General features: G+C 34.4%; 1 protein-coding gene across 2 annotated transcripts in view; it reads left to right on the top strand.

Moving 5' to 3' along the window:
- EYS (eyes shut homolog) overlaps positions 1-14,961 on the top strand; it is a 1,023,641-nt gene that overhangs the window by 176,650 nt on the left and 832,030 nt on the right. For both annotated transcript variants that reach the window (XM_026844748.1, XM_026844747.1), the window contains 3 exons: positions 4,662-4,855; positions 7,984-8,111; positions 13,715-13,829. In XM_026844748.1, the coding sequence (XP_026700549.1) occupies positions 4,662-4,855; positions 7,984-8,111; positions 13,715-13,829 (437 nt within the window). The remainder of the gene's footprint in view (positions 1-4,661; positions 4,856-7,983; positions 8,112-13,714; positions 13,830-14,961) is intronic.

Below are 14,961 nucleotides of genomic sequence, written 5' to 3'. Positions count from 1 at the left end.
GTAAACCAAAGAAATATTCACTGTATTGAAAGACCATGGTAAATTTATCTTACTGATGATGTCCTCAATTTCTTGAATTTTCTTCTTTAATCAGGGTATTCAATCAAGTTGATAACTAGTTTTTATCGTATTGAAGTTTCCTGAATCATCTATCTCCCACTAGAACATGGTTTCTGCATTTATTTTCCTGATAATTTGAACAATATATCAGAGCTTTGAGTAGTTCATCGTTCATCAATGAACACTAAAGAGACATTAGTATTTTCAACAAATGTGTATTTTTGGGTCAAACTGAGGGAAGAATTACTTCTGTTGAAATTGTTGGCAACAGAAGTACACAGGATCTATGTCAAATACTATGCTTATACAGTTTTGCTATTGACATCAAAGTAAAATAGGTTATGAATAAAATCTATCCAATTAAAAGAATTTGCCTTGCACTTTTTCTAATTTAAGTCTAAAATCTCCAGAATGTGTACAAACATATTCAATATACACTTGAAAGTTGGACCTATGTGTTGTTCCCAACTGCATTGTTCATGCTTAAATATTGTCCTCCTTCTTTACATTTGACTTCAGATTATACAAGTCTATTTTTACCCAGTTCCCTCTTTACCTTGCTTCTAACAACATTCAAGAGGTCAGTAAATGTTATCATGGCTATGAAGTTAAGCATTTAATTGAACATATCTAATAAGAGGTACTGATGACAAAAATATGTAAATTTTAAAATGCAAATTTAGAATTAATTCCTAATTTTGATTTGCAAGTTTAGTTGTTCATCTGTTCTGACCAAAGGTTGTTATATTCCTTACCTATATATTAAGTCTGTCTTGTATGTGGTTAAAATAGTATCTTTCAAAAAGAATTGATGTGAAGATATCAACAACTGTAGAATCCAGTTCTTTCATGGTGGTCTGGTACAGAGAACTCACTGGTAAAAATATGTGAGGTGTTTCTAATTATATTTGGTTTTGCTTCTCTCTCCGTCATTTGATTTGTTACACTTATCTCCACTGAATTAATGACCCCTTTAGTGCTTGATATTTTCCCCATCCAAGGGATGTAATCAAGTCACCTTTCAATCTTCTTTAGCAAATAGATTGAGTGTGACATCAGGTTTGGAAATGATAGAATAAAAATCTCAAAACACTAATTTTCCTGAATTCCTTTTATGGACTTGATTTGTCATATTCATTGAGCATGGATGTTCAGGGGATAGAGCCCTGCTCTTGCTTTTCACATAAAATGCTGAATATAAGAAATTATAAAATAGAAGAATATCAAAGACAGAAGTAACATCAATGATTAAGGAAACATAACTACTCAAGCATGAATTCTTCCTAAAAGACGTTAAGCTGTTGGTAGGACTTTTTGTTTAATTCATTCTAGATAGACCTGTGAAAGATGTGACGTGTTTTAGACCACAAGTGCAGTTGCTGTCTCAGTATCTTCATTTGAATTGATTCCCCTTGACCTGACTAAGTAACTGACTCTGAATTCACACTAATCACAATTTTTTTTCCAAATTAACAGAGATTGTGTTGGGTTTTTTTTCTCTTTGCCAGGAGATGCCAATGGGAAAATAAGTTAAAGAACTTTTTTTTTCCATCTTTAAACCATGCATTTTTTTCCTTGATACATCTCTCATGCTGTGATTAATAATATTTCTTTATCTTGTCTCAGGCTTTTCTCTATTCCTCTTCTACCTACTTTTAGTCTTCCTTGGAAAACAGTTGCACTATTTTTATTTTTTTTTTTAGCAGAACAATGCCCTTTTCCTAGTTTTGCTAAAATAGGTATAGGAATACCAAAAAGACACCTCTTTCATCTGGTTTCCACAACTGGCCTTCATTGTTCTGTGTTATTTTGTTCATTTAGTCTTTCCCTGTTCTGATAATCCCATACAGTGCCATTTTTTAACAAAAGGCTAAGAAATTCTTGGAAATAATAGCAGAAAAAATGGGGAGGATTGAATGGATTCAGGGGTACAAACAATGGCGGGAACAATTCATTAATCTGTTTGGTCTGTGGAACTACACTTTCTGGCTTTCCTTTGGGTAGAGCAGTTGGGGTCACTGTTTTGCGGCTTTGCCTTCTCCTGTTTAGTGATGTGGGTGAGACAGGAACACCCATTCTTGTCAAATGTGCCCAATAGAAGGAAAAAAAAGATAAGCGTTGGTATATAACCTCATCTATGAGTACTGCTGGAGTACAATATTGTACTGAAGTATAACAGGACAGCTAAATAGTACATTGAATAAGAAAAAAAATGACCAATACACCTCATGTCATGTTGCAAGTGTTCTCTTATTTATTCACTAATACCAGTCAATGGCCTTGTTCTGAGGAATGGCCTTCTTGGCTTTTCCTATTAGCATGATCTAATATCTGAAATATCTGAAATATACTTTTACTGTAATTTTGTTACTATGGTGATGAGGGATAGCAACAAATTCATGAAAGATTCTTTGAATGTCCTCTGATGCTAAAGAGAAGTGAATAATATATTCTAAAAGATAGATCCAATTCATTTTGCCTCATTGGAACAGCTATTTTTAATGAACTGAGTGATAAAAAGGAAATTGTGTTTTGACCCTTTTTCTACTAATGGGATTTTCTTTGTATTGTGTTTGTTGCGTCAGCTGTTCTGGTATATAATAGAGACAGAGTATGATATTTAGATCTACTGGTTAATGTTGTTCCACATAATTATAGTTGCTCTGTATAGTTAGTCTGTTGGCACGGAAAATATTAGAGGCTCACATACATATCTATTAATTGATTTAGAATAAATTAGCTATGTTTACCTTGCAGTTTACAATTCTGAGTTAAAAGTATTCTGTTTAACATTTCAAAAGTATAAATCTTCTTGGAAAGTATAATTTATTCTTTTACGAAAGTCTATTTTTAATTCAGTTGGTTCAAGTGACTAACAAACATACTACTACCTCAGAATAGATTTATTATGAAGTTAATGTTATTGCTACAGCAAACTATTGAAAAATGCATCTCATGTAAACGGTAAGTATGTGTTCAGAAGGTGGTTTAAATCAAAGTACTGAAGTGCCAGATGTGTAAAAAGCATATTTGTTACATAATTTTCCAGAAGTAAATGGAAGTAAATTCTTCATTTCTATAATTCTGCTGTATCTTTGGTGTTGCACAATTAAAAAGAGTTAATTGTTCAAAACACTTAAGCAGCTCATAACTGCTGAGGTATGCAGGCAGATTAATAAACACCTGCCTGGGGTTACAGGAGTTGAACAGAACATGGGAAACCAGTGGACATAACATGAGAAGTTGCTGAGCTTAATAACTGAGTGGCTGACAAAAGTTACAGATAGCACCATTAACAGTGACTGGATTTCACAGAAGCTTAAGGGAGAATTTTGTGAGAGACAGGAAAACTTCAAAGATAATTAAAAGGGTGGAATTGGGGACATTTTGTGTATTATTTATTTGCAAGGCCAACAGAGCCTGGGTAACCATATCAGTAATCCCATATAAAACCAAGATTATCCAGGTACTGATCAGAAATACTGAATTTGTGTATGGAGGTGACAAAGCTGGGGCCAGTGAGAACAAACACTTAAGTAAGGGTTGTTGTTTATCTGGCAGAAGAAAAGGGTGAAGAAAGGTAGGGATCAAGCTGGATGGGAGAAGTATAAAACAGGAAAATGCAGAGAAAAAGTAATAAAAGGGCTAAGCAGGCTGCTGCTCATTAAGCTTCTCTGGCTGAGCCTGTGTCTGATTACTGTAGTCTCATTTCTTTATTACTTCTGTGGTACTACACTTCCTAGTGAGCAGGGATGGTCTTTTAAACTGGACTAGTCAGCAGTTAGAGCAATACCCAGATCCAGGTGTGGATATCAGACAGACTTAAAACCTATGCTGATATTTGAGGGATCCATTAATGTGGGTTTATTTGTGTGTTTAGAGAACAAGGGAGTGCATATGTTTGCTGGTGAACTTCAATACTGACTAGCCAGAGAGGAAGAAAAAAAATGAGCCATTATTGTTGTTAATGTTCGTGTGAGTGCTGTTTGTGTTCATGTTCAGGGAAAGACACTGCTCCTCATGTTGATCCATGTGGGCGCTCCGTAGTGTGTGTGTGTGTGTGTGCGCGCACACACACGTGACTGTGTGTGCCTAGTGAGAGGACATTCAGCTTCAATGCTGGCTGGATCTATAAACAGGAACGGAAACAACCTCCTTCATCTGAAAGTCCACTGGATTCAACTTCCCTTAATAAGAGCCACTGCAAGAGAGATGTTCAGCAACTGTTCAGTGTCTCCTGGTACTATGGTTCCAGTTGTCTTCCTCCCTTTGCTACAGATGAGTTTAGTCACTGCCACATATTTCTACCATGTTTATTCAACAAAACAAACAAAACATACAGGAATATTTTAAGTTCCTTCCTTTTTAACATGGTGAATAGTTTTCATATGTCCCACTCAGTGTCTGGAGCTTCACAGTGTAGACCATTTAAGAAAACCACAATAAATAAAAACCTCTCAATCCCTCATAAAATTCAAAAAATAGAATGAATGAGAGACTAGGGAAACACAATATAATGATAAAGTAATGTTTATAGGCAACACAGCAAAAAGCATAATTCACTCAAAAACTCCTTAATTTTTTATGTTTAATTCTTTTAGGTCCATTTTGTGAGGATCCTGGTGATTCTTGTGCATCTCAGCCATGCCTAAATGGGGGAATATGTCAATATAATCAGTCTGGATATGTCTGTGATTGTCCTGCTGGTTTTCTTGGTCACAGCTGTGAAATTGATGTCAATGAATGTTCTTCAAGCCCATGTCAGAACAGAGGTACATGTATTGATTTGCCAAATGTAAGTATAAACTTCAAAGATCCCTTTTGAACATAGAATCATGGAATGGTTTGGATTGGAAGGGTCCTTAAAAAATCTTCTAGTTCCAACCCTCCTGCCATGGGCAGGAACTTCTACTAAATCAGGTTGCTGAATGCTCCATCCAACCTGGCCTTGAACACTTTTAGGGATGGAGCATCCACAACTTCCCTGTATGATGGTTCTAACTATTCTCTAATTGTCTAGAGACAGTTCTCTGTTTCAGCTCCGACACTGAAACATATTCTACTTTCTCACCACCCTCACAGTAAAGAATTTCTTTCTCATATCTAATCTTAATCTACACACTTTCAGTTTAAAACCATTATTCCTTGTGCCTATAGGCCTTGTTAAAAAGTGTCTTTCTGTCTTTCTTATAAACCCCCTTTAAGTAATGAAAGATCTTGATAATATCTCTCCAGAGTCTTGTCTTCTCTAGGCTAACAACCCCAATTCTCTCAGTCTTTCCCTATAGCCATCTTTGTGGCCCTCTTATGGGTCCACTCAACCAGGTTCATGGCTTTCTTGTGCTTGGGTTCCCAGACCTGAACACAGTACTCCAGGTGGGGTCTCATGAGAATGGAGTGGATGAGTCACCTTCCTTGACCTGCTGGCCACACTTCTTTTTATGCCACCTAGGATACAATCATTGTTCTGGGCTGAAAGCACACCCTGTTGGGTCATTTTCAGCTTTTCATCCACCAATATCACCAAGTCCTTCTCCACTGGGCTGCTCTTAATATATTCGTCATCCAGTCTGTATTAATACTGATGATTGCCTTGAACCAGGTTCAGGACCTTAAACTTAATCTTGTTGAACTCATGAGGTTCACACAGGCCCAGTGTTCAAGCCTGTCAAGGTCCCTCTGCACAGCATTCCTTCCCTTTATTGAATGAACTGCATTACTCAGCATGCTGTCATCTGCAGACTTGCTGACGGTGCACTCAAACCCACTGTCAATGTCATAAATAAAGCTACTGAATAGTACCAGTCCTAGTACAGGTCCATGAAGCTGGTGAAGGGTCTGAATCACTTGTGTTACGAGGAACGGCTGAGGGAACTGGAGTTGCTCTGTCTGGAGGAGGCTGAGGGGACAGCTCATTTACTCTACAAATACCTGAAAGGAGGTTGCAAAGAACTGTGGATGAGTCTCTTTAACAAAGTAACAAGCAAAAGGATGAGAGGTAATGACCTCGAGTTGCACCAGGGAAGGTTTAGACTAGATATTAGGAAGCATTTCTTTACAGAAGAGGTTGTTAGGCGTTGGAATGGGCTGCCCAGGGAGGCGATGGAGTCCCCATCCCTGGAGGTGTTTAAGAGTTGGGTTGATACAGCGCTGAGGGATCTGGTGTAGTTGGGAACTGTCAGTGCTAGGTCAATTGTTGGACTGGATGATCTTCAAGGTCTTTTCCAACCTAGACAATTCTGTGAAGCTTTGGTTCTGTGTTTGAATAGTCTATCCATCAAATAATCTCTCTCCAATTTAATGACAATGATCTTGTGTGGGGTGGTGAAAGTCCTTACAGAACTCAAGGTAGATGTTATCAGTTTCTCTTCCTTTATCCATCAGTGCAGTCAAACATCGTAAATAGCCACCAGATTAATCAGGACTGATTTGCCCTTTGTGCAGCCATGTTGATTGTTTCTAATCATCTCCCTGTCATCCATATGACTTGACAGATCTTCCAGGAGGATCTCTTCCATTAATATATGAAAACATTTAATTCTACTTAAATTTTTAATTTAACTTTGCATGCTTCATGAAAAAACACAGCATAGTCTGAATGTGTAATATTTCTAATATTTCTACAGTTAAAAAAGTTCAGAATCCATATTTTCTATTCATTTGCTTGGTGGTCACTTAAGGAACTACTGATGTTATTTCTTTTTCTTGTCTCTAATAAAATCTTCTGATATAAAACATGATACATCAGTCATCTTTATTAACTAGTAGTTGTTTCTTATTCTTGCTTTATTTGTGGTATCTCTTTTAAATTCCTTTATTTTCCTGTCTTTTTTCTTTTTGCAAAATAGAATAAATTCATGCAGACTCATAAAGGTTTGATAATGAGTCATATCTGGTCATATTTCAAATTGCTTTGTTGTTGTTCTTTCATTAGCATGACTATTGCAAATAGCAGTGATTATACAGAACCAAAGTAATGGAAGAAGAGTTCAAAACTCTGTTATCACATACCAGTGATACACATTCAGAGAGAGAGAAAGAGAAAAAAAAAAAAAAGTCTAAATTATGCAATCTGTCTAAATATTTTACCTAGTAGATACACTAGCACATACTATTTTGTACAATCATTTCTGTAGACAAATAGATGCAGTATTTTGTTTGACACATATGGAAATTTCTCAATAGATATTAAAGTTCCCCAATCATGCCTTTAAGACTGATTCTAAAGAAACACCTGAACACTTCCAAATTCACTGGGGAACAAACCGCTATATATTTTTTCTTTATTTTCTAACATCAAAAGACCTATACAGAACATTATACAGAAAAATAAGAGTGAGAATGTCAGCTCTAAATTTTTTTTTTCTGGTGTAAAATAACCTACTGTTTTTACTGTATAAATTACGGATTACAGTGACTGAAAAATGTCTTTCACCATCATATTGAAGCATAGTCTCTGTGCTTCATATTGAAGAGGAAAATGGATACACACCATTTTCTTTCCTAGTTGAATCAGTAAATAGTGTTTGGTATCTGATGTACCTTCTGCACTCTTATTTTTTGATAGATGCAAACATTAACTTGGAACAAATTCAGAATGAGGAAAAAACCTAAATTAATTATAAAGCTCCTTCTTGATTCAGATATGAAATCATAAAGCCAGACAAATTTAGAGCTGGTATATTTCCAGTTAGGAAACCCAACTCTAGTATTAACTGTGCTGGAAGGCCTATTCCACTTGCCTTAAATCATGTTTGTAACCTGTCTGGGGCTAGGACTGCTTTTTGTTCTGTCTTTGTAGACTGTTTAATAGGATGAAACCCTGTCCAAGTTAGGGTCTCTATAATAATGGAAGTAAACACTCATTTCTGTATTGCCTTGGGTGCAGCAAATAACTATTTCTAATTTCCTTCTCTTCTATAGGATGTGACATGTATCTGTCTGCCAATATTCACTGGCAAGTTCTGTGAGAGAATACTGAATCCATGTGAATTATTGCCTTGTTTAAATAATGCAACTTGTGTAGCTCAACAGCAGAACTATAACTGCCGGTAAGATTAGAAATTAATTTATTTCACTACTTCTTTGGATCGTTTGGTGATATCCCACTGACTGCAGAAAGAATAGACACCATCAGTCACAGAGAACACAAAAATGTATAAACTTTTAACAATTTTTAATTTCTTTTTGGTGCTGAATTCTTAGTCTTCTTGAAAACTCTTGAAGTACTAGAAAAAGATTTTAAACAGTTAAGGTTTTATAAATTGTATCATCATTAATCCTGTAAGATAAAAGATATAAGTCCCGACACATTGATGACAAGTGAGACAATTATACTACACCACTCTCATTCAGGATGTATGTTTTTTATGTTGTTTCTGAAAGGATAAGGCAAATTATTTAATTTCTAATTCACAGACACGCATTACTAGGTCTTAGACTGATCCTTCAAGCATCATATCAAAAAGTGCTTTTTTTCAGACAAACCTTGCTAAAAATTATACATTTGAAAACAACTGAAGTGACCCAGTATATAATTTTGTTCCATTCTAAATAGCTTTTTAGATATTTTCTTACACTAATAAGGAGTACAATTTGTTCTCATCCCATTTGCTTGGCTTTTATCTGGCTGCCTGAAGTAAGTTCTGCTAAGCATTGCTGAAGTGCAGTAAACAACTTTCAAATTTTAGGATATTCATAAAAGCAGAAAATTGAAAGCTGTGATACACAAAAGCCTGAAAACACATGATGAATGAACTTAGAAACTGCAAATACATAACAGAAATATAGAAGCTAAAGTTACAGTCCATCAGAAGAGATTCAGCTAAGTAGTCTGGAAATTAAGTTTAGGTAGAACTATGTTTACAATTTTCCCAAAGAAGAAAAAAATACTTAAATTTTATTTATACTTACACCTAAATACATATATACATACACACACACAGGGTTAGATCTTTCCATAGAGATATGTATAGCACAGAACAACAGTGCTATAATTTGTTTTCCAATACTTCAAATGAGGATATAGGCTACTAGTAATTTACTATTACATAGACAGTCTTTTGCACAGTGTGTTGGTGCATGAATTAGCATGAAATGATGCCTGAAATTTACATTTAAATATATATATAACATGAACAATTATTATCAAGATTTAGATTTTCTTTCTTTAAAAAAGAAAAAAAAATATCCTGTCCCTGTATACAATGCAGATTTAATAATTTATAGTTTCACAAAGCACTGGTAGAGATGGTCTGTACCATGAACCTCATTGTACCATGGAAATTGGCTAATAAAAATATCTATGGAAAGATGTGGTGATTTAAAGAGTCTTTCCACTGATATATATGAGAATGTGTGAAATTCATTGTTTATATCAATATAACAGAAAGGAAAATTTGGCTATTAATGACCATTTATATTGATTATCAAGCAAATCACTCAAGCTGTGTAGTAAAGCTACGGACTAGAAGTTTCAATTTTGGGTTTAGATAGCACAATCCTGTTTACTACTAATATCAAGCATTAAAATCTTATTAATAGTGGTGGTGCTTTGATTTGAACTTTACTATTTATGTATTATCAATGCATTCAGTCTGGCTATTTGTAAAATACACATCTGACAAGACAGACAAGACACATTTGTGGAGACCTAGTCTAAGAAATGGGATAGGTTTATAAGTTTATTACTTTTAACACTAAGAATGCTCTATAAAAGGGAAATAACATCCTAGAGAGAACACTATAAATAATGAAGAGTGCATCCTTCAACTTTGTACAACGTTAAGTGCTTAGCCCTGTACATACTGTTTAAATAAGAACTTTAGATAGCGTTCAATACAAATAGTTTTCCCTAGCATCCAAGCTGCACATGACTTCCTTGGTGAAGGAAGAGAAGTACTCCAGGAAGTGATTTATCTCATCCAGAGAGAATATTTGGGACAGGTGAGATGAAGCATCTTCTGGAGGATCTTCTGTACAGAGGCACAAAGAAAGCCTGGACTGGTGTCCTAAACAAGTCACTAATACCGCAGACTTTTACCGTTAGACAAATATGGCAGCATTGGAACTTAGTCTCAACAGAATTATGGAACAGCCCAGGTTGGAAGATATGTTGAAAAATCATCTTGTCCAATCTTTAGCATGAAAGGGAGTTTAGATGAGATTATGTAGCACTCTGTCCAGTCACAGACTGAAAACCTCCGATACTCAGCCTTAAATTTTGCCATTCAGTCCCTAAAGTTTCCAGTTAGTGACTGTAATGTTTTTTAGTCCCTATTGTTAATAAATTGAACATTTACTTTTTTAATGAAATTAAAATAATTTTTCTACTGTATACTTGGAAGGAGGCATTTAGATGAGAAACCATTCTGAGGGAGTAGGAATCATGTACTTTTTACAAGGAGACCTGTTTCAGTAATGAGGCTGTGAGCAATGCAGTCTTGCCAAAATCAGAACGCTGAAATGTAGATGAGGTGCCAACTTCTAGAGAGGGCCAACAGTCAGCATGTTTTACTATATTTAGGACACAAAATTATCTTTGTAAATGTATGTCTTGCATTAGCTACTTGAATAATCTCAGAAGACATGTAGGAGCAGTGTTTAACTGTTTCAATTTTGTTAAATCATAGACTTGGAAGCTTTCTGTCTTTAAGCCAGGTTTTAATTCATTTCACCCAAAGGAAACTTACTATTAATTATGTTGTTTTATCCAGGAGGTTTGGAGCTGAATATTCAAAGTTTTAAATGGAGATTTTGTTTCATTTTTGGTAATCATTTTCAAATACTGTAAGTTATGGCTATGTCTAATTACTCCACAAAAAAACCTGCATGTGTTTAATTCAGTGTAATACTACTACCTGATCCACTTTTATAGCATTTTAATGTTTTAAATAAATGTAATGGTGTTTAGCTTACATGCATATATAAATTCAAATAATAGTTTGACCTTTTTACTCCTTTTTGTTTTGCTTCTCTTGCACCTGTTTTATGTGCTTATGACCAAGCTGCATTCTGCTTATATCCATCACCATCTCAGCTTCTATCTACCTGGCTTTTCTTTAGGAAAGCAGTTGCTTTGAATTCTAAACATATAACCGAACAGACACAATTTAATTTTCTTCACCACAGTTATGAGGTATTACTATCTTGTATCCTAACACCATCCTTCAAGTCTTGATATCATATACAGCTTTGTGCTAAGAATCTAATAGTAACATTTTTTTCTTAATTTAAGGTGAATTGAAATAGGTGGTGAACAAGGATATCCATCACAATAAATTGTGATTTACTTTGTATTTTCTTCTATTATCCATGTTCTTTAAGACAATAAAGTCACAAGAAATGTGAAAGTTTGTTCTGAGAAAATTTGTCCCATTATGTTATCTTTGGAAGTCCGCTATCAACTTTCTTCTTTTAATTTAATTTTACTTTCTCTGACATTGGCATATGTATTACAAAACAACAATTAAAAACAAAACTATATAAGAAAAAGAACAAATAAAAACATCAGGAAAAGCAGCTTCTAAAATTCAGTTACTAAATTGTCTGTTTTGTGAAAGAGTAATAGATTACTTCAATAGAACCAAAAAAGCTAGGAGGTCTTTCACTTGATTTCAGATCATGGTTAAAAGTAAATCAGTAAAATAAAATGTAACTGAGTTGCACTGATTTGGGTTTAATTGTTATTTAAAAATTGAATTATAACAAAAGATACAATTTTTGGTTGTTTTTTTTTTTTACTTTAATTCCACATATATAAATATAACTTGAATAACTGATGCTATGATATAAAGGACAACACATGCTATCTTTTGATATAGGTACTTTTGTTTAGAGGGAAAAACATGTAACTGATAGCTTCTTTTATTTCAGCATGTTCAAAGATAAGGATTATGAATAACTCCTTTTAGCTACTATATTGGAACCAGAAATTTGTTAAGAATGAACTTTGCAAGAATTTTGATTCCAAGTACTTGAAATGGTAGCAGTATAATTATAGGATTTACATACAGTGATTTTTTCCAAGAGGAGGGTAGAAGATTATGTAAGTAGCAATGGACTACATAGTGTCCTCATGTGGTTGTGCCTATACTAGCCTCAGAAAATATATCTATATAGAGATGGTTTTCCCCTATCCATTTACCTGTCAAAATTATCCTACACGGATTATGTGAATGCTCTCCAGGGGTTCCAGGTGAAAGTCTGAGTGTTTAATACTTCAAAGGTTAATAAGTGACTTAAGCTTCTGAGCATGCTAAATACCTCTGTGCATCCCCCAGAGGCATAGCCGTACTCACAGATTAGGCATTTTTAACTGATGTAGAAAAATACAATTAACCCAGATACTTTCTATTGAATGTTGTTGCCTGACTATTTGCTATTGAAAAATATATCCTTTACTTTTGTATGCTATATATGTGAGAGGCTTTGTGCATTCTGAAACCAAGGATGACATTCTTTAAAATGGGGAAACATAAGCAACATAACTGAATCTCATATTCATTAGGAACAAGCGCATAGAAAAAACAGAAGCAATTCTGTATCATCTTCATGATTTCCAGGTTCTGGAATGTGTCATTAGACAAAGTACCCCTTAGAAAAAGCTAAAGATACTTCCTATCTATTACTTTCAGGTTCCTTCACAAACACAAATTTTCAGCTGACTGTTTCCTTTCTCTTCTACTTAATTTTTTTCTTTCCATGCTACCAGAAATAGCCTTTAGACAGGGGAACATGCTAAACATGTCTGTAAGAACATACCAAGTTAATTTGACAGGGATTATATCCCTATGAAACTACAAAGAGTTTTTGCAGTCTGGATTTTATTTTGGACATTTTGAGCAAGATATAAATATTCAAATATTTTTCTACACTGTTCCATTATTGCTTTTGAAAAAGACTTGTTTACTATCTATTTGAATAATCTTTTTTCTTTGTGTACAGGGGATATTCTTTTTTTTAACTCTGGAGGGCTAGATAAGAAAAGGATTTTCTCCTACTAATGACACTGACATGAAGCAGAAGAAATGTCTGCAGTTCCTTTTACCATAGAAAAGTTATCCACAGCTCTCTTGGCATCACATGGAACTAACAACCTGTCTCAAAAATAGAATGCTAGTTTTCTCCTTTGAAGAAAATGTCAAATTACAATTAAACATACACAAAAACAACGATGCATTGTTCTCTCCACAGATTCCTTATATTGTTCCTTATGTATGTAATAATTGATTACTGATTGTTAATCATTAGTAATGACTGATGATAACTACTTTAAACCTCATTTATCATCATATTTCTAATTCTTCTCTGATGGTTTAATCGACTCATCCTTTCTAATAGATTTCCAAAACCTCATTTATAGCTTATTATTAAATATTACCTCATTCTAGATTTTTTTCCCATAATATTATATGATGTATTGGTATGAAAATGATATAATCAATTCTAAAAAATATTTTATAGAGAAGCAAAAAATATCCAGAATCATGCAACCCATTTCTGATGCCTTGAAAACATGCTCTGTTTATTTTAAATAACATATGATGTCTGTTCTTTTACTGCAGGAACACTATTTAATAGAATTATGCAACATAATTAAATACAATTAACTTTTAAAATGCAAGTCCTCTAAAATACACTGGTGTATTTGCAGCTGCATGCCAGGATTCACTGGAAAAAACTGTGAGGAAGTAATTGACTACTGCAGGCTGCTCAGCATCAACTGTCTGAATGAAGGATTGTGTCTTAATATAATTGGGGGATTCACTGTAAGTAATTTAATACATGTTAAACTAATTCAGTGCTCCAAAGTATAAAAGCTTCAGACAAGCAGAACTTGAAATGCATTCATTACTCTAAGATACAAGAGGGACATACATTTATGTGTTTTATTTATTTAAATCAATAACACAAGGACGGTTCACTGGGGTAATATGGATTATTTTATTACTTTTCTACTGAGATTGTGTTTTATACTATACAAAATAAGAGAACTGAAGACTATTTTTTAGTAAAAAGAATATATAACTATTTGTAGTCCAGTGCTATTATCTTCACATGTGTGAAGTTGTAATACAGTCAATAATCACAACTGTATTACAGCCTTTAAAAATACAGTGCTTGAGTTAAGAAAATCTGTTGCCATTGTTTTAAGCTGAATAAAATTAGTAATATAAACATTATCACATTTAAACTTAATCAAAACTTAGAAGTTTGATGATGAAACTGCAGTGTGTTGAGATTGATTCCAACTGACAATTTGATAAAAAATAATTCTGCTTGTTTTAATGCTCAAAATAGCTTCTGAAAGTTTTGAGCAAGATATATCATGTACTAAGATTCTTCTAGCCATAGCTTGTCAAAAGAGAGAAAGTTACAGTTTCTCTAACAGTAACTGGGAACAACTTAAAATTTACTCTGAACAACCACTTGTTCTGCAAATAACAGGCAATAATCACAGAATGGTTGAGGCTGGAAAGGACATCTGCATGCCATCTTGCTCACCACCCTGCACAAGCAGGGCCACCTAGAGCCATTTATCTAGTCCATTTACCTGTTTGTGTGTTCAGACAAAATATATTAGGATTACTGTTACTCCTTGCTTCAGAAAGTAGGAAGAGTAGGGTTTTTTTGCCTATTATTAGGCCTAGCATAAAGGACACAGCCAGCATAAAGATGAACCAATAGCCAAATTGTATTTGATACAAAAGGGTCAGTACATGGGTGAGCACTGGGTGTACAAATAAATCAGTCAGATTATGCATAATCAACATCAATCCCACTGACCCCAACAACAACACCACATGACCAACAATGGGTGGAATAAATGGTGAAATGCAGTTTCCCATACAAGGGACAAGAGACAACTGAGTCAACAAGCCAAACACATAAGACCAAGGA

The sequence above is a fragment of the Athene cunicularia genome (genome assembly GCF_003259725.1).
Source record: "Athene cunicularia isolate RWA chromosome 3 unlocalized genomic scaffold, athCun1 chr3_part1, whole genome shotgun sequence".
NCBI lineage: Eukaryota > Metazoa > Chordata > Aves > Strigiformes > Strigidae > Athene > Athene cunicularia.
This window is presented reverse-complemented; position numbering and strand designations above follow the sequence as displayed.